This window comes from Dermacentor silvarum, chromosome 8 (assembly GCF_013339745.2).
Source record: "Dermacentor silvarum isolate Dsil-2018 chromosome 8, BIME_Dsil_1.4, whole genome shotgun sequence".
Taxonomy (NCBI): domain Eukaryota; kingdom Metazoa; phylum Arthropoda; class Arachnida; order Ixodida; family Ixodidae; genus Dermacentor; species Dermacentor silvarum.
In genome coordinates this window covers 89,842,461-89,863,594 of record NC_051161.1, presented here as the reverse complement: position 1 = coordinate 89,863,594, position 21,134 = coordinate 89,842,461, and the positions used below count along the sequence as shown (strand labels likewise).

At 47.1% G+C, this 21,134-nt stretch overlaps 1 protein-coding gene across 1 annotated transcript in view; it reads right to left on the bottom strand.

Annotated features, from left to right (window-relative positions):
• Window positions 1-21,134, bottom strand: part of LOC119461556 (dnaJ homolog subfamily C member 13-like) — a 147,425-nt gene that overhangs the window by 18,522 nt on the left and 107,769 nt on the right. Inside the window, 7 exon segments of the mRNA XM_037722900.2 lie at window positions 1,727-1,769; window positions 2,433-2,514; window positions 4,662-4,862; window positions 10,911-10,985; window positions 11,520-11,625; window positions 12,420-12,511; window positions 20,507-20,684. Of these exon segments, the coding sequence (XP_037578828.1) occupies window positions 1,727-1,769; window positions 2,433-2,514; window positions 4,662-4,862; window positions 10,911-10,985; window positions 11,520-11,625; window positions 12,420-12,511; window positions 20,507-20,684 (777 nt within the window).

Sequence of the window (21,134 nt, the reverse complement as noted above, 5' to 3'; positions counted from 1 at the left end):
ATGACAATTGAATACCGGCAGAACCAACCTTGGGTTGATATTAGGGGTGTGCGAATATTCGAAACTTTCGAATAACGAATCGAACAGTGTCCTATTCGATCTGATCTTCAAATCGAATAGCCACTATTCGTAAATGCTAATATTTTTCTAATACGTTTCGAACATCTCAAAACGTCAACTGCGCCCAAATAAACATAACATTGGAGCAAAAGTATGGTACATTTTCATCCCTGCAGGCATAGTATAGACATAGAACATGAAAACTTGCGGGTGGAGCAGGCGACATTAGTTGGGTAGCCATACTTTAAAGGCTGTACAGCGATCATTCGAATTCCCTGAAGAGCCCTGTGCATGCGAAGAAACTACTCGTTTGCTCTTAATGCTCCATTTTTGTTTTAATAAACAACGCTTCATAACGTACTGTGTAATGAAGGAAACGTGCCAACTTTAAAAATACTCGGACGTGAAGTTCGTTTTATAATTGTTGTGATTACGAGTAATCATTATTCGTAAACTATTCAAAAAGTACTCAATATTCGATTCGGTTCTATTTGCTTCTGGCACTATTCGATTCGTATTCGATTCGGTCTCAAAAATCACTATTCGCACACCCCTAGTTGATATCCATCAGCGATAGCTTGCACATTACGATAAGAGACACATAGCACATTTTAGTGACGAACGCACCCCTCAGCCACCGTGGTGGACCTTGCAGAGAAAGCGGTACTTTAATTCAGCATCAAAACATGTTCAATCACAAGACACGACATGCTTGACCTTGTAGAAACATGCCACAGCTCCACAGTACAATGAGAGATCTGCAGTGAATTTCGGAGAGAAATATGTTCCATAACTTCTTTCTTCATCGTCAGCTAGAAGATGCTTGAGCTCATTTTTTATAGGTAAAACGTTGCTATGTGATGCGACTGGCGCACCAAGCATCTCGTGCGCGGGCTTGCATGAATTTATTTAATCTTTTCAGGCATGCATCCGCGGCTAATAGTTAGAGCATTGAGCTTCTGTGAAGGGGGGCCAGGGTGGGAAACCGACAATCAGACATTTTTATTTATTTAACTCATTCCTAGTGGCAACTAGTGACATCTAGTGTCTCAAGTTGACCACAAATGGCCAGAAACTGACAAACCGCAATGTGGGGAGAAGAGACAAAGAAAGCTATCGCTTTAAAATTACCAGAGCACTTTTTCATGAGAGCCGTCCGTCACCAATTCGGTACGTGGTGGGGAGCTTATGGAGCTTCAAACTTGTCAATTTCAATCACACGTGTGCGAAGAATAGGCACAACAAACTAAAAGCATGTTTTCATGCTGTACCTTACATTTTACATGCTTTAAGGCATGCTCCAAAGAAGCAGCGCAGATGCCTAATCTCAGCATGTAGCCAGATGTGGACTTGTATTGATCTGCAAAGTGATTTGATCTGCAGTACGAAGCCTACATAAATTACGTAATCAGGGTTGCTGGAACTCTGACTTCTCAGGTTAGTTTGGGCTTCTGTTCTTTTTCGTGTTGGGCGTTTTTTGTAAAACATTCTGATTCCTACAAGAAACACTGAACTAGAAAGGGTTAAGGGACATAAGTTTCACTTCTGAAATACTGAAAGGGTCAATTTTACCAACAGTGGAGGCTTGGTTAGCCAGAAAAGACAGGAAAACGAAAGACAGTTGGCGACACCATCTTTAAGAAAATAGACAAAATAAATGACCCACCTTGCAACTAGCTTTGGGGTCTTTCTTCTGGAGGTTCCACTGCCTGCAGAACAAACAATTTGATTAAAGACTACTCACTCATTTAACAGCACTGACGTCCGCACACAATTTTCTTGATTGACATTAAGCACATTTTATATAGCAAGAACCGCTTTTTTTCTTAAATGTCCATGCTGGCTTAAATATAGAGCAAGGTCTCTTCAGGAAGGCAAAGAATACTTCACAGACAATTCATTAAATAAATAGATTTGAATGGCAACTAGCATGGAAAGGTTAGTAGGAAGAACATAGCTCTGGTATGCTACCTCATACAATGTACAATATGAATGCCAATATACAGTCATTGCTTTTGCAGGACACACATGGCTGACACACACGTTACACTTGCAAGTTATGAAGCCCGCACGTCCGACAATGCTGCAGAGCATAGCAAGCACCAATGACGTGTCTAATACACAATCTATGTAGATAATTACACATACATCCCTTCAGCATTTTGTACTTACAAGCCATTGCATCGCTGCTCCTTTACTAATAATTTGCTGCAACCCCATAGGCACTACAAGCTTGAGTTGCAAGTTAATTTTCGCTCCAGCCATCCTGTTTTTGCAGAATGCCCTTGCTCAGAACTGCACAACTTTACTGATGCTAACCACGCCGAAGAGAAATGCTTTCACACCAATATGGAAGTCTTCGCAAAACTCACTCGAGAGCCATGCGGCGCACTGTCTGGCATAGCCGTTGCCGTGTTTCCTCCTTCCAGACAAGTTCAGGGTTCTCTTGTTGGGCTGCAGGGTTAAAAAAAACAACTGCCAGTTTTGCCTGAAGGCCGAAGCAGCGACAGCGGTAGCAAGGTTTAGCATTGTGCTGATCTTCGTGGACGGTGTTCCAACTATCCGCAGGTGTATATATTATTCTCTCCCTCATGCTACAAGCCTGTCATTGGCCTACCTTGCAACAGCAGTGATTAAGAAGCTAACCAGTTTACCTTAACTAGTAGTTGAAAAAAATATTAGAATGAAATACCCGTTTTTTGTGCACCAATCGTACTATTTTTTACTTATTATAGTATCTACTGCATGCAGACTAAGGACAAACAATAAGAAACAAAACAGAAGTGATTTGCACTGTGTCATCATGTTCTTCGTTGTTATTAGTCCATGCATATTGTACGCCATAGCATAAGCATGTCAAAGCGAATGTCTTGACAACACAACATATTAATCGTGTTTTTAAGAAAATGTCTATACTTTGCTATCTTTTAGGAAATTTTGGCCTCAGTGGCTGCAGTGTACTGTTGTTGAGCATGAAGTTGTAGGTTCAATTCTCAGCCAGAGAGGCAGTATTTTGATGAGAGCGATATGCAAAACAGCTCACGTGCATAGATTTAGGTGCGCTTTAAAGGGACTCTGAATCACTTTTTATCAAAGTCGAGAAATCCCTCTGAAGTTTAAATAGGCTATTTCAAATACTTCGCCGCAAGAAGTACTTCAAGTATTCAGAAGAAGCGGAGTTATTGGCAATCAAAGGTCACGAATGATCCCATTCACAGGTCTCCTGTTCCTTCTTCAATGCCTTGCACTGCGAAGGCTACGACAGAGCAGGGCATGCGTACGATGCTCCGCCTACTGAATGTCACCGTGGCGCGCAGTTCAAATTTAATTTTGGATGTTCAGGTAGATAGCACTACTTCCAATTTTCACGCCTACGACGTGCCAAATGTAGCCAAACACGGTTGTCCTTAGTGAGCTGCAGTGCGCTAAGCCAGCAGACTCGCGGGCTGCCGAGGCATCTATGCTGCGTAGCAGACCGCAACTACATGCAACTGTACAGCATATGCGCAGTGTTTGCTTTGTGCACGACGGGGCTTGAGTGCGCGTTCGCGCTCATATGCTCCAATCTGGCCGTGCTACGTGGTGCGGACCAGCTTTGTCCTGCACCAGCTTGACCGACGGGTAGTAGTCATACCCAATTTGCGCATTTTGAAGCGCTGACAATAGCTCAATACGAAGCGAAGTCTGCCAAGGCATAACCAGGAGTGGCCAGGAGTGAGCACGTGCTGAAAAGTGTACGTGTGTTCTGAACTTAAATTCACATAGTTCGAGACTAGTTGAGTGTTCAAAACTAGTCGAAATTAGAGAGACCCGATGGCTACGTCACTGAGTGGCCACGGCCAAGTGTCACCAGACGACAGTCAGCTTCTTCTGGAAGTACGTAATTCTTATAGAAATTCGAAAGCAGATTCTCGCTTACTTCAGCCTGTTCATTAAACGATGTCAATCAATATACGCAGAAACTGTAGGAAGAAGCGCACTGATGCAAATGCCTTTCTTGATTGATGTCAGCTATTGGCCAATAGCAGTGACGTATTGGAATATGCTATATTACGAAATAAAGCAGCCCGAAAAGAGTGAGGAGCAGGCTTCTTTTGAAAAGAGCGTTTGAGAAAAGGGTGCTGTCCCGCTCCACTTGGGAGCTGCACTCGCCTCGCACAAGTGCAAAATTGTTCACAGCAGTGTATGCTATCTGCGGACTGTGTTTTTTCAACAAGCCCGAGGGGTGGTTCAGGACCCCTGGAACCCAAAGTAGTCAAAATTAATCCCAAGCCCTCCAGTACGACATCTCTCATAGCCTCAGTATTGCTTTGAGACGTTAAAATCCTTTAATCAAGCAGAAAATTTTGGAAGTCTTCTTAGACTAAATACATTTATGACACCAAGAGTACTTGGGCTGCAAAACAGATCAGGGGTCGTATTCTTGGTCAATCACTTCTGCAAGCAACACGGTTGCTTGCAGACACCGATGTGTCCGGCGTTGAGTCATGCAAAATGTTGTGAAAATGACTGTATCCCCGAAAGCGATGAACTGAGGATATTGCTGCAGTGTTTGCTCATGGCCTGGGGTAACTTGCCAGCTAAGAACGAGAGACACCCACCCTGAAACAGGTGTAGGGCCTCCTTGGGGCCTTGGCGCATGGCATCCAAGAAGACGGTCGGCAGGAAGCGGCCAGCTGTGCTGCGCACCAGGGGGCCATGAAGCTTGTCGGCTGCCATCTTGGCCAGCAACTCCCCCGCTCGCTCACGCAGCGTCTCGTCCGTGCCATTGCACCACTGGTCCAGCAAGTACACCACCGCACCTGCCATACACATCATGAATGGCTCGTACTTTGCAGTTTTGCACAGACATGCTGAAGGCTGGTCAAGCATGGCTCAATTAAACACCACAGTGCTCATAATATAGGCAGCGTGGTTGAAATTGGACATATAAAATGTGGATACATAATATATGGCATAAGTACAGCAGAACCTCGTTCATAGGTTTTGGGAAAAAATGCTAGAAAAAGCATACTAATCAGGAAAATGTACAATATGAAGAAACTAAAAAAACATACTTAACTGTAGTTGACATCTATGTAATGCGAAGCGTCACGCGAATCGTGTGGCATGAGGCACGAGGCGCCGATGCGCGTTGACCTGGTGGGGCTCCTGCGGCCCTCGACGTGTGTTTTGTTGTTTTCCTATAACGTAGTGTTTTAAGACAGCGAAAAGAAACCAAAATGAAATCGAGCTAATGGCGACGCCGGATGCCGCCAGAGTGAAATGTGATGCTCACACTGCGCTGCCGGCAGCAGGGAATGGCGGCACGTTTGGGTTATCGCCTACAAAAAAGCGTACAGTACGCTTCCAATGGCACTACACCCCACACGCTGTGAAACAGACAGGTGAACATGCTTATCACAATAGGATTGGCGGCGATAGCTGTGAAATTGGTGCGAGACGACTCAGGAGGAGATTTGCTGGTACTGGAATAAGAAATTGAGTGCGCACCGGCACTTTCAGGTGAGACGGGCTGCCGGGTATTGTGGGGAAGTTGATGCGGCGGGCGGCTACTGTTCTCGATCGTGCGTGCCTTGCGGCTTTTCTTGTTGTCATGGAATCTAGCGGCCGGAAAACGTATCATACAATCGCAGTTTGGTGATATACTGAACGTTGGTGATGAAAGATAGTTTTCTGAAGACATATGAACCGGTAAAAAATAAGCGTAACTCAATCGGGTAATTTTTTGTGTTCTTGATTGCGAATGTTACTGCCGGAAAATCGTACGCAACGGAATCATATCAACGAGGTTCTACTGTATATTAATGAAGCTAACACTACAATCTACAGAGATAAAAACAATAATAACATCAGACTAGCGAATGATTCTGAGAATCTTATCACTTCCCTAGGTCTCTAATAGCATTAAAGTTGCCAATCATCTCTAAAAGATGGATGCACCAATTTTTATGCCAATATTACCTTATACACTAGTGGTGTGCAAATACCACATAGTAGATTTCGAAGTGAATATTGAATCGTATCAAGAAAAAGAAAGCCGAATATCGAATCTAATATCGAATATCAGAAAATTTTACAGAATCTTTTATGCAAAAAACAAAAACAGTGCTGCACATGCTCAAAATGCTTACCACATTACAGTAAAAGCTCGATGATATGAATCTCACGGGGTCACGAAAAATATTCGTATTAGCCGAAATTTGTATCATCGAAACAATTAAAACTACTGTCGAATCTCGATAATTCGAACTCGAAGGGGCCCGAAAATTTGTTCGAATTAAAAGGACGTATTTTTGAAGTATTCGTGCACCATAGCACGATGCACGAACGGTGCGAGTCGGGAAATATCGCGGCGCGCAAGCGCATAGCAAGCGCGGGCCACGAAACTGCCCACGCCGGCTAACGGTCGCTTCCCGATAACAACAGAAAACGAAGCTTCAGGGAGCGAGCGGGCGGCGCCGGCACACGGGTGCGCGCGGAGACCGTCGAAGGTGAGGGAGGAGGGCGGCAGGGAAGCGGATTTGGCTGCGTCAACTCCGCCGCTTCGGTGGCTCCCCTCGCCCTCCCTCTCAACTCCCAGGGATCGTAGCTCTCTCACCTTCGACTCCGTGCGCACATCTCCGTGCGCGCCCGCCGCGCCAGCTTATTTTAGCCGCCCCCTGAAGTTTCGTTTTCTGCCGTTATCGGAAAGCGAGCGTTTGCGGGCGTGGCAGTTTTGTTGGCCCGACTGTGCCTCCGCCGCTGCTTCCCTCTGCGCCGCTGCCGCAGCGTGCAAGGTCAACATGTGACTAGACCATAGAGGAGAAGGGTTCACTGCCATTTTATCCGCGTGGCTAAGACGTCGGCACTAGTGTGTGCTAAAATACTAGAGTGTTCTAGACTGAGTGTCTAGAACACTCTAGTTGGCACGTACACGCTTGTTCCGGCGCGATGCAGAAACGGCGACCTTGCAATTTGAGAGAGAGGGAAATTTCCGCCGCGGGTTCTTTTTTTTTTTTCCGTTCCTTCGCGCGCGGCATTGAGGGGTCTCTCCTGAGCTTTTGCTCTATGGCGGTGTCGGAGCAATGCCGGTCGGAGGCGCCGCCGCGTGATTTGGCGCGCTGCTAAGAGCATTGTCAGTGCGCGGTATGTTCGAAATAAGCGTGTTCGAATTCGCTTGCTTCGCGTTGACGTTGAACGAAAACACGTTTTTCATGATAGTCTCGCTGTGCAACAATTGTGCTCAGTGTTGACATTGCGAGGCCTAGCTCCTTAGCAAACTCCGTCCGCTTCCTCTTGGGATCCTCATCGACCTTTCTATGAATGTCTAATTTCTCTTTAAAGGAGAGTGCTTTCCGCTTGCGAGACATAGCTCGCTGCGACTAGGCAAAATGGCGCAAACACGAAGAACGCGGCCCGTAGCGCAGCAGCCACTCCATCTGACGGCTCGCAGAAAAGGAGGAAAAGTACAAAGCACCAAAAGCGCCACCGCTTCAAACTCTTCGCGCCCAGTCGCGGAGTCCGCGCTGTCCGGCGCCGCGCCTCCGCACCAAAAGAGAAGGAGAGAAAGCGCGTGACTGCGCGCTGTTCTCTTTCGCGGCCGTCGGTGGGGCGGCGTTTATTCGTATCAACCGACGCAGGCTGAAAATGGATTCGTAACAACCGTTCTCTAGCACGTTGCAAAGTAATGGGGCTCGGCCGGGACCACAGAAAAATTCGTATCATCCGGAAATTCGTATTAGCCGTGATCGTATAATCGAGCTTTTACTGTATTTACCAAGAATCTTGCTAGCTATCAATAACTTAGATACCTATGAATTGAGATGCATAGTGTGCTCCACTTTTGCTAAAAGGAATGCCAAATTAGTATGCCAGCACTGAGAACGACTCATTCGTATATGAATGTCTGGGAAATATTTTTTATCGATGGAATATCTGTCAAATAGAGTTAACCCTATGAAGCTGAAGATGTGAAGTTGTCCTAAACATCAATGGGGTTTTTCAGTTTAACAGTGGGCCATATTGCGCTTAATGGCAATCTTCTATTGCTTAGAAAGTATTGCTTTATAGTTTTCTTCCAGAAAACAGGAGGGCTTTTCCATCTTCATGGCAGGTGGTTTCTATGGGGTTATCATCAGCTCATTAATTAAGGCCAAGCTACGTGACAGACAAAAGCAGGGAATACACATCACGTCACTCGGGACCGCTCTGCGTGGTCATCAGTGCCGCACGCGTCGAACGCAGTCAGCGCTGACAGTAAAGAGTTATCGTCAGCTCATTAATTAAGGCCAAGCTACGTGATAGACAAAAGCAGGGAATACAGTCGAGTTCCGCTACAACGAAATTCACGGGACACACGAAAAATTTCATTGTGGCGGAACTTCGTTGACGCGAATTGGTATGTATATACCGTATTTTCGCGATACTAAGCACCCCCCCCCCCCCTCTATTTTCGCGAAAAAAATTTGGGGAAAAGTTTGCATGCGAATCTAAGCACCCGCCTATTTGTTAAGAAGAGCGCGTAGCCAAGCCGCCTCGTGACGCCCGCGAGCCGCGCGTAGCCGGAGCCGTCGCACTCCTGAGGTGGCACGGCGTCCGCAGCGCGATCTCGCCGCACAGTCGGACTGCAGAGCCGCGCGGACTCGTGATGCCCGCGCGCCGCGTGGACTCGTGTGACGCTCGCGCGCCGCGCGTAGCCGGAGCCGAGCGTCACGGAGATTTTTTGAATCTAAGCACCCCCCTCACTTTGGGCATCGCGATCACGAAAAAAAAGGGGGTGCTTAGGATCGAGTATATACGGTACGTACGCCAAACGGCAAAGCCGGAACGAAACCGAAACCATCGCCAGGGAAATCTTCGCGATGGCGGTGGGGGGCAAAGGTTGAGAGGTACCGAAGGCAGTCGATAGTGTCAACTTCACGAGAGAATGCATTTTGCGCCGCTGTTACAGCATTTTTCGTACATTGCGGCTGACGCCTAATCCAACGCGCGTGCCCGGCTCAACGCGAAACACTCATTTTGTGGCACACGCACCTTCGCAAATGAAGCGGCTTGAATTATCGCAATTTCACTGCATATTTATGACAAAGTCGGCAAGCTTGGCAAGCTTGCGCTTACCAGAAGTTTTATTTCCCAAAGTCGGTCAGCCTGGATTTCTTACGCTTCACGGCAAGCAAAGGCGTTACGCGAGTCTCAGAGTCCGTTAAAAGAGCCATTGCATTGTCGTGGGTACGGATAACTTTTCTGATGAGGCGAAAATGAACCATTGCTTTCAAAGCAGTCGTCGGAGTCGGTGTGTCTAGCGGATAGTCATTTTCCCCAAACGACGAGACGTTAGCATCCTGTTGACAACAGCGGCTGCGGCGCGGCCGCTATCTTGAAAGCAATTTGCGACGTGCACAAAGTGAGTGCCCGCGCGGGCCTCATCTTCAAAGCGATCTGCGATGGGGGCAAAGTGCAACTAGTGCCGGTAGAGTCGTGTGCGCTGTGCTTTCGACGTTTAGTTCGCGGTGAAGCGAGTGACGGCACGGAGGTCGCTGTTATTGCCGCGTCTCACTCCAGCGTGTTGACACGGAGTTTCCGCGGTCATCGAGCGAGATCTGTTCATGTTTATCTGTGTGCGTGTGACACCGTGCCCGGTAATTTAGTTAGCGAATGTTTACAAGAAAACTACTATCTTTAGTTCGTATAGCTGTCTACTAACTTGCTATCGCAACAGATGCTTCGCCTTGCAGGCGAAACTGCGAGATTTTTCCTTTTGCTTTCTGCCTCGGCGATCGTATGTGCCTTCTCCTCGAGAGAGAGAAGTTTACGCTTCTTCGTTGGCGTAGCCATTTCACCCGGACACACACCACAGAAAACGGCAGCGATTGTGGTGATCCCCTGCAGAGTCGCGCAGGCGCGTGGTGATCACGCGTGGCTATGGATTGCAGTGGCTTAAACCGGTACTTTGAATTTGATTTCGTTCGCGAAAACCTCGTTCAAGCGGACATACGATCGTCACAGCTTTGGAAGGGCCTTCTAATTTGACTACTCGGCAGTTTCAATTGCAATTCAGTCCCAGTTTCGTTCTCGAAAAGTTCGTTGAAGCGGAAATACCGAATAAAGCGCCTTCGTTATGAAGGGACTTTTTTTGTATTACTTTCTATGGGCAGCTGACGGGGAATCCGAAAGACTTCGTCGTGGCGGAAATTTCGTTGTAGCGGCATTCGTTGTAGGGGGATTCGACTGTACACATCACGTCACTCGTGACCGCTCTGCGTAGTCATCAGTGCCACACGCGTCGAACGCAGTCAGCGCTGACAGTAAAGAGTTATCGTCAGCTCATTAATTAAGGCCAAGCTACGTGACAGACAAAAGCAGGGAATACACATCACGTCACTCGGGACCGCTCTGCGTGGTCATCAGTGCCGCACGCGTCGAACGCAGTCAGCGCTGACAGTAAAGAGCTCTCAAATCGGGAGGGCCACGGCACATTTGCATGACAACACTGACCACGGCTGGGTCATTCACCGAAACTACCAATATTCAAAAAATCAAATGTTTGAGGAATCGAATATTAGGCATTCGATTTGCGAACTGAATTATTCAAACGCTCACTATTTGACTTCAAATCGAATATTCAAGTATTCGCACATTCCTAGTATACACCTATAACGAATATTGCATAAAATATAGGTATTTCCACATAGGTATTTCCTCGAAAGTGATTTCACTACAGCAATGTTTGACTATACTATGTTCACATGTCCAAAGTATGAGAAAATGTGCCACCAAGCAAGCAAACACCCATGAGTTTCTGCAAAGCTCACCACAGAGATGACAGCTGCACCTGGAAGCTTTGGTGATAATCAACAATCAACACTCACCTTTCGCAATGGCCTCCTTGACGAGACGGCTGTTGGAAACCAGCGGAAGAAGTGTGTCCAGCACCACGAGCCTCTCTGAAAAATCAAGCAAGGATTGCCAGGTCATATCAAGGGCAGTTTCAGGGCTAAATGGGAATGCAGCAGAAGTGCACAGCATTCGAATTCTGCAGCAGCACTACATTTAGGGCCCTTTACAAGTTGCTGTAAGCTCGGCTTTAAACGTTTTTAATGCGATTGCATTACAGGTGGACTACACACAATTTGTACGCATCCGTCTTGACGATAAATGCTGTACCAATGGCGAAGCATTGCTGCAAGATTGTCCTTTTGTCCACTTTCATTTCCCTTCTCCTCATTGTTTCACAACATCTAAATTTATAAAAGGCGGTTAACTTCCCCTACACTTTCCCCTGTCTTTATTGTCTGTTGGCTCTCAAGACTGATCACTAAATATACACAACTTTTTTTTCTTTAAATAATGCCCCTAAAGTTACCCGAATGCTGGCATAAAAACAAAACTTTCTCAGTACAAGTGCATTCAAAGAGCAACTTCCATAGTAACCACCAAATAAATTATGCAAAGTGCTTGAGAAATTTATTGCAACTCACGTTCAGCCTCCTTGAAGGTGACCAGCACCAACAGCAGGTAGACGAGCACCTCCGAATTGGCAATGTCGCTCACACACTCTTGGCTTCCCGTCAGCGCTTGGATCACCTATGATCAAGTGACAAGCAGACTGTCACTCTAGTTGGAAGGCAGACAAATACAAGCATCTTTTAAAATTAAATTCTGTGATTTATCATCCCGAAGCAACACAAGGGCTCTATGAGAGATGCCACAGTGGGAGGCTTGGGATAAACTTCGACCACTAGGGGTGCTGTAACCATTTAACACCTAAAATCTTTCCTGGAAAACTGCAAAAACTTTCCTCCAATTTGTTTTTTACTTCCTTGAGGTTTCGCACGTAGTTTTCTCATTGAAAAAATATTAAATGTATGTTCTACTTCTTTTACTCAACGAAAACACGGAATAACAAACCTTGCTTTGAGAAAGACATTTCTCTCATAATGCATACAAGTTTTCGATAATGTTCTCTCAACACATGACAGCAGAACAAATGCAAACTGCAAAACAATAATCCATGAGGGCTCAGTCTCAGCAGTAGGTGGTGGGATGAGCAGACGTGCACATAACTCGTTCACAGCAATTAAAGGCAATGGAAACTGTGGCATGGACCAGTGGGACTCGTCCTTGGCGATACTGGCATAAACAGCTAGAGTGAGTACAGCTCGGGCTTGGTAGTTTAACGGTTAACACGTAGGGCTGAGCTAAGTTTTCAGAAACCCGTGGAGTATCTTGCTGTAAGAGCATAATTGAAAAAGGTTCTTGAGACATGGAAGTTGAAAAATAAAATGCTGTTGTGTCCCAGCCTAAAAGCATGCAGGTGGCTTGGAGTTTAGAAGTGTACTCTGCAGCAAAAGCAAGTCCCATCCTGGTGTGATGCTGACCTGCACGGTGACTGCTTGCAGGCCCCTGCAGCCGTCCAGGCTGAGGAGGCAGAACAGCAACCGGAAGTGGCCAACACACAGGCTCTCCAGGCCTGCGCAACCACAAAACAAGCATAGGGAAACCTTGTCAGTTATACCTGATATAACGAAGTCGGTAAAATCGGCAATTCGCTTCGTTATATTAAATTTTGTTATACTGAAATTCGATCTTTTATGCAAATAAAGACAGTCACCAATAATTTTTCTGAAATGAAAGGGGCAGCAATATTTTCTATATTATTGGGCAATCAGAAAAGCAAACTTGAATGATAAAAAAAATTGTTAAATTTGAGAGTTGGCGACAAAATATATGTTTTCATGCTGTGTCGACAATATCTTCACATCGGCGGTACGAAGCGAAGCCGGCCAAGCTTTTGCATGGACTCTGCCTATGCGGCTGATAGTGTCACCCGCAGTGGGACGCAGGAGCGAATGCTTCGTCTGCCTCTCGCTTCAACACATCTTCGAAACTAGAGATTACGCAGCCTCCGGCACTAAACACGCAGAAAGACAGTGCACGATGCCACGCCATCTTGTCTCACCAAGTCCTTGCACGCACGTCAGGTTACTTCTAAAACAGGGCAAGCGGGCTGTGTATGTGCTCAGCCACACTGATAGCCATGCGCAGGCACCACTGCACTATAATAGAATCACATGTATTTGAGACCTCTGCGTAACGAAGTGGCAGTGGGAGACCCCCTCGAAATAAAGAATTTTCCCCGCCAGCAACCTAGACATTTCGCCCCAAAGTTTGTCATTTTTGCACGAGCAGCAACCGGAAGCACCTTCTCCGCCACCACGGAATGCGAAGCAGCGGCGGCGTGCTTGGCACGCTCGAATTCACGGTGACTGCGAGGCGAGAGCACACATGCACGAGGCGGGCCTGCATCCCTCGACCCAGCGATCTTGCCGCCGCGGGCGTGACCTTTCCCCTTCCCTTCATTCAAGCCTGATCCCACCGCTTGCTGCAGCTGGCCTAGCCCGCCAAGTCGGCACTCTCCTTTTCCTGTTTATGTTGCCGAAGGAAAAAAAATTTTTTTTTCAACGCAATGGCAGCGCCACTCTTTGGTTACTGCACAAGTCTCTGCACTTCACTTCACTAACCTGACACTATATGACGCTACAACGCCATCGTGTCGCTCGCTCGTCGTTTCTGACGCCTTGCGCTTGTGCGAAACGACACGCGTCCACGAATCCAGTACCTGGTGTGATATTCCAAGGATGAGTGCTTCGACGAAGAAACGCAAGATATTGACCTTGTCTGCAGTTCGCTTTGAAGATAGGCCTGCGCGGGCGCACACTTTTTCCACATCGCAGATTGCTTTGAAGATACGGCGGCTGCCGCCGAAGTAAACGCCTCCCTTTTTCGCCTCCCCCGCCCTGCCTAGCGTGCAAGCACGCTTGCAGCCCCCCCCCCCCCTCTCCACGCGCGCGCAAGAATGAGTTGGCCGACCTAAAGTCCCTATATAGGAAAAGCACCGCCATCCTTTGATCAACACCGCTTCGCTCTCTTCTGCATCTCCAATTGGACGATATTGCACGCTTTCACTTCTTTGTATTTTGTTTTTTTTCCGCCTCAGAGCCATGTTGAAAGTCACTCTGCGCAGCCGCAGTCGCCGGTCGCCACGCGCCCCCGGCCTGAAAGCTTCAACGGGGACTTTCTGGGGTGCCATCGTCGACTTGCTTCCGTAAGCAAAAAGTAAAGAAAAAAACAAGCGCTTTAGGAGAGGAGACGGCGGAGGAAAGAGTAGATGGCGGTACTTTTACTATACAGTATAACCCCGCTGTTACGTTTCCGGGTGCTGCGTTTTCCCGGCTGTTACGTCGTTTTCAGCCGGTCCCGGCACAGCTCCCATAGAACCCAATGTATTGGTAACCCCGCTGTTACATCACAACTGTGGGACCGTTCCCGCATCATACGTTGCGAACTGCCACCCCGCGCTGGCCCGAGCGGCCATGTTGACTTTTCATGTCGCTTGGCTTGGTTGCTAGACGATGGCATTGGCCGCCCAAAGTGCCAGGGGCGACACTTATGATGTATTTTCGGTTTCCGCCAGCAAAAGTATGGCCCTTGAGATCCATATTTGCTATCTCAAGATGGTGTCTATGACGCATTGCGGCCCTAAAATTGGTTTTGGCTCCTAGATGTTCGGTATAATGTCCAAGGGCGATAACGCCGTCGCCGCGCGCCGTATGCTGCATGTGCGAGTGAAAGCGTGCGAGGGGAGCCGACGACCGCGTCTAAATCTCGTGCGCAAAAGAAAGAAAAGCAGGGAGGAAGCGCGCCTTCTTCCGTTGCGCTTGAGGCACCGGCGAGGGAACCGAGGGGAAAGGGATAGCAGGCAGCGTTGTGCTCTCGCATCAAATGCGTACTGCGCGGCGGCGCGCGGGGCCGTATCTTGAAAGCGATCTGCGTTGGGGGCATGAGTCTACGCAGTGTAGGTGCGTCGGCGGCTCGTAGCTTTGTGTGTGCTGCATGTTCTTGGTGCTCAGTTTGCGTTGAAACGATAGACAACAGCACGAAGGTTACTTTGCTTGCTTCTGCAGCGGCGCTTAATTTCCTCACCCCAGCGTTTAACAGCGCGTATCCGCACTCATCGAGTGTGATGTGTTCATGTTTGCCTGTGGGCGCTGCCAACATGCTTGTTAATATAGTTAATAAGTGAATGTTTATAAGCTTATACGAACGATAAAACTACTATTCTTACTTTGTATAGCTGTCTACTAATTTGCTATCGCAATCGATACTTCGACTGTCGGGCGAAACTACGACTTTTTTCACACGTAAGAATTAAAATAATATTGTGTGCAGTTCAACACTGCTCCCCATTTCTCAATTTTTCCCGTTTCCGGGCTCTTGCGTTTCCCGGCTCTTACGTTTTGTTTTTTTTTACTGTCCCGTGAAAAACGTATCAGCGGCGTTCTACTGTATAGGGACTTTAGGCCGACCGCCTCAAGGTTTCACTCGCACACACAGCGTACGGCGCGCGGCGACAATGTGGTCGTGTTTAGACTTTACACGGAACCTCAAAGCGACGTCCACGGTGACGGCACAAATGCGCTTCGCAATAAAATGTGCTTCTGCGCTGTTACTACTCCGATGGCAACAGCAAAGTCGCACCTCCTACCGGCAGCTTGTCTGCGTTACCGGGAACTTTTCTCGAAGGCCATGCTTTTGTGCGCGACAATTGGCAACAGCTGTACGAGCAGGAAATACGTCATGGTGGCCATGTTGTAAGTTCACTATTGCTGGCGACTGTCGTCTGGGCGTCGCAACTCGAGAATCGAACGTCTGCGCAATGAGATTTTGCCGATTTTGTGCCTGTGCATGCAGAACAAGAAAAATAGTACGCACTAACCGTTTGGTGGGCAATGAGTGACTACGGCTTAACCGGTCAGCCAATACAGGGGGTTCAATAGGGGCTGGGTGGGGGAATCTTTGCGATTACATTTAAACTGCAATTACGCATTAAGCGGGTACGTATTAATGAGGTTTGACTGTACTATCCTTACTTCGTATAGCTGTCTGCTAATTTGCTGTCGCAATCGATGCTTCGCCTTTCGGGCGAAACAGGGGACTTTTTTGTTCATCGCAACTTTAGTGTATTGGGAGTCAATCTTGAGTGATAGTACATACGGTAAGCACTTTCTTTTTCGAATTTTCGTGCCGAACCTGCATATAACGAAGTTTTTCGGGAATTTGCCAATTTCATTATATCCAGGTTTAGCTGTATCAAGAATTTCGTTATACTTAAGTTTGTTATATCAAGGTTTAACGGTATCAATTTGGCTGTAAATTCCTGAGCATGCGGTGATATATTTATAAGAGCAGAGATGAAAGGAAGAAATGTCATCCACCCACCTACAGCACGAAGCTACAAAGAAAACCCATATGGGCTTCTCAGAAAGAAAGCTTCACATTTGAAGAGAAACCCGGATGGGTTATCTTTATTACGCTAAACCTGAGTGGATGTCAATTTTTCCTTTCATGAACTTTCCTCCTCCATACTGTGCGCTTCGGCAGAACTGATTTGCCAGGAACAGATAAGTTTTTAAGTAAAATTCAAGGGGCGCTTAGTTATCCCTACGTGGATGAATGCGAAAGCACTGCGACCACCGCACAATGCCTATGCTCTTTCAGTGGTCTTAATTTAACTTCACCTTAATTGACACCAAAGGTCGTGTGTCTAACTCCCAAAAAAGGTCCTGGGTTTGAGAGCTTTAACCCTTTCAGGGTCAATGTCGTACATGTACGTCCTCCGCGAACACCTTCAAAATGGTCAATGACGTACATGTACGTTATCGCTGGTACATTTATAAAAGCGCGCGCGCCTCTTTCGATCATTTCTTTTGCTTGGCACGTGCTGCCACTCGACCGAAACATGTGGAATTTCTTACTTGCACCAATGCCTCTCCGTTTTTTTTTTCTTTAATGGCAACGGCGCATCGGCTATTGCTCGCGCAACCGGGCGCGGGCGCGGCGGCGACAAGTGCGCGGTTCTTTTGATCATTTCTCTTGCTTGGCATGTGCTGCCACTCGACGGGAACACGTGGAATTTTTTACTTGCGCCAGTGCCTCTCTTTTTTTTATGGCAATGGCGCGTCGGCTATCGCTTGGGCATCCGGGCGCGTGCGCGCGCAGCAGCGGCAAGTGCGCGCCTCTTTTGATCATTTCTTTTGCTTGGCATGTGCTGCCACTCGACGGGAACACGCGGAATTGTTTACTTGCGCCAATGCTACGCCATTCTTTTTTTCCTTGATGGCAACGGCGCGTCAGCTATCGCTTGCGCCTCCGAGCGTGCGCGCTTGCGGCAAGTTACGGTTTTCTCCTGCGGTTGATCCCGCTTGTTGCACGCACTTAACTGATGGCTATCTGGTTGCAAATCTCTCAAAGGGTGACCGCTTGTTACTCGATCGTTTATTTCGCGATTACACCTGTTCCCAGGCAGGCGCGTATGTACACAAACGATGCTGCTGGTTTTGCGTTTCCTTTTTTGCAGACCACAAAAGCTCTATCGCACCTTGTTGGCGATAAGACGAAGGCTTCTCACTTGTTTCGGTTTCCGGACGTGCAGACAACCATTTTTCAGTGCGCTTATCTTCTTATTCATGAATAAACATTGTGTATTTTACAACACAAACAATTTTTTCCTCACTTTACTGTCACTCTAAAAAAATTACGACCATATTTTTTCGAAATAGGTTCTTTCGAAGAATTTAAATCAGCAATAAAAAAATTGACCCTGGGGGGTTGCATTTGGCAAAAAAATTCGACCCTCAAAGGGTCGAATTTCCGTGGGAACCGTGGGAACACTACCTTAATTAACTGTGCCTTAATTAACATTGTCATAATTAACACTGAATGTTGTGGGTTCGAATCCCACCAAAGGTTCTGGGTTCGAGTGCCTAAATTAACTCTATCTTAACTAACTATACCTTAATTAGGTCTATCTTATTTAACTGTGCCTTAATTAACTTTACGTTAACACCAAAGGTCGTGGGTGCGACTCCCATCAATGGCCTTAGGTACGAGTGCCGTAATTAACTCCACCTTAATTAAACCTGACTTAATTAACTTCACCTTAATTCACTCTGCCCTCATTAACTTCGCCATAACTGGCATCAACTTTCTTGATTGCCTCACTTGACTTCTCAGACCATTGTGGTCACGTCAACACCGGGTTTTCCGCCTCATAAGCTATATAATGCTTTTGCATTAAAACTGTTTCTGATTGCATTGTTTTGTAACTGCTTCCTTTTTTTGATCAAATCAGATTGTGCACGCTATCTGTGGAACGACTGGTGGCAGGTAGTGTATACTCTGCCTTGTGATTGGATATGAAAGACAGCTGCTGAAAGTAGCACTCTATGTGTTTTGTGAGTCTTCCTGAACCCTAGCACCTTTCTTTTTTTTTTTTTCTGTATGTGCGCTATACACATCAATAATTCACAAGACCGTTATGAGAGCACTGTCGTCCACGGCCAGCTCGAAAAAGCAAGCTATGGCTCTAGTGCATGGGTTCTCAAAGTGGGTTCCGCGAAACCCCCAAGGTTCCGCAGGCCCCTGCTCGGGGTTCCGCGAGCCACTGATAAATTTTCCGCGGTTCCCCGTCACCAAGTGGCTAAAACGGCAAAAACGAGGTGCGCTCGATCCACAGAACCTCCATTACCCATGCCCGAGTGTCAAAAAGCACATCACAGCGCGTAACGGCAACGCACGAACTGCGCAATAAATCCACAAGCAGCTAGCCATCCAACCTACGAAAACGGGCAGCGCGCCTAGCTTTCGCACTTGAATCTTGGAGGCCGTAATTTACCAACATGCGCATTTCTCCCGTTTGTAGATAGCGTAGGTGCCGATTGCGTGCGCACTGACGTATATGTTGGAGGAATTAAAAAATGAAGGAAAAAATGCGCGGAGCGTCGCAAGTACGCGCCACAAAAGAGCAAGAACGGCGCTAGCGTCCCGCCGAAACGAAGCGGCGCAGTCCGCATCGTATTGACCCTCAGCGGCAATCGTGCGCGGCACTTTATTGACAGCAACGCCGGAGCGCCGTGGGAGCGCTTCGTGCCTAATTGTGCCCTTAAAGACTTTATTCTTGCGTTTATCGTAGCGCATAACACTGCGTTGGCGGCATGCCGCGTGCCTTCATAAGTGCGTAGTTGCCATCCATGATTGCGTCGATAACCACCGCAGTTTCGTCCGCAGCGGTTGCGGCAAACAGTAGTTTCGTTTTCACTTGGTGCGCGCGTTGGCTGCGTGCCTTCACAACTGCGTAGTCGCCATCCATGGTAGATCCATGGTAGCGTCGATAACGACCGCGGTTTTGTCCGCACTTCTTCCAGCAAACGGTAGTTTCGTTTCGACTTGGTGCGTGCGTCAGCCACCTGCCTTCTGAACCGTGAGGTCGCCATCCATGATCGCGTCGATAGCGGCCGCGGTTTCGTCCGCCGCGGTTGCAGGCAAGTAGTAGTTTTGCTTCGACTCAGTGCAAAGCTGTCGAAGAGCACCGGCTACATCGCGATGGACGGACAATTTGTTGGCGAGCAGCTGACTGGCGAAAAAATAATCGGGATGTACTGCGCGCGAGGCCTTCCCGCTGCTAGCGCTAATCAGTCATGAGATGAGAATTTCAGCTTCCGCACTGGTCTTGTGCTAAATATAAATAGGATTTGCTGATTCATTGCGTAAATAAAAGCGTGTTGACATCATTAAGCATTTGTTTATTGTTTTCTTGATACCCTCGATAATTCGACATTTGGTTAATTAGGACATTTCAATTCGGTTAATTTGGGGGGGGTGGGGGCTCCTTGGCTCTTCATGGAGCTTAACAGGGTTCCCTGGAGCGAACATGCTTGAGAACCCCTGCTCTAGTGGCTTCATTTCTACTTTAGCTCAGGACGTCCGTGTCAACGATGCCATTTGCTAAAAGTCTTTCTTGCAGTCACTTGCAAAGCCACACAAGTATCCCTGACCACGCTGACATGTTCTAAATTAAAGAAACATGCTGAAAATTGTCTGAGTAGTTAAATAACTAAAAAAAGTATGAGCACCTACTTAGACTAAATGTGGAAAGAGTAACATGAAATACCTGATCTGCTCCTAAGAATTGAGGCAGGGAGCTTTTGTCAAGAGTACAACTACATATATATAGAATGCAATCTATTATCATGTACTAGAAATCTTGAACTACTGCCCTGAAATTGTTGAAATGGCCTGTACTCCCAAATAAACATGTGCCCACAAGAGAAAGGCTAAAAGTTTTGTTGTTGTCAAATTCCTAGCTTATTACGATCAATGTTTACATTCCCGTCCAGATCTGACGCTGCTGTGTCTTTTCGAGGTCGAGTGCATCATTGATTATTGTGTCGTGTATTTCTCCATTAAATAACCTGTTTGTGATGTGACGCATGTAATGTTAAGAGTTGTATTTCCGTAATCTGTTTCAAAGTTCCTTTGCCATTTTTTGTTGCTGAGTGCAATACTCGTGGAACGAAGTCCAGTCTAAAATTGATGGACAGTTCCGTTAAGATGCGCGCACACTGACCAGGATTGTTGCGGAGCACATTGTGCAGGGCTTGGAGGGCTTGTTCTGTCTGTGCCACTCGCTGGATGCCACCGCTTGCTGTACCCGTGTTGTTATCATCCAGTGAGCGGGCCGAGTGCAGGTACTGCGCCTGGGACCCCACAAAGTCCAACAGGTCCAGGGCAAACTGGCGTGGGTTCTGCAAGACAATGATTAATTCTAGACGACTGCCCCAATTTCGCATACTGGCAACAGAGGTTACATCTGTAAATGTTCCATGATGATGGTCACAGGAAAGAAAGGGACATGAAGAGCTGTCAAAAATGGCACCTTACTGCGACATGCAGGAGGTAACAGCAGACAGTGATTAGTGATCCATTAGTAGCGCCTGAAAAAGCCTCATAATCTGCCATGAATCCTTAATACAGTAGCAGTCATAGCTATGGCACATTTTTGGTCCCTCACGCATCCTGTGTGTCTTGTAGTAAAGCCTGTGATGATGTTAAGTTTACCTTTCGATTAGTCTTTGCAATCTTTGCACCACCAGTGCACCTGTGCAACAAGTGGAGCGGCTTTCTCGGACTCTCTTTTTGAAGCATCTGGTGATATCAACTCCCAATGCAAGCATTTAAAATGGAAAAAGTCAATA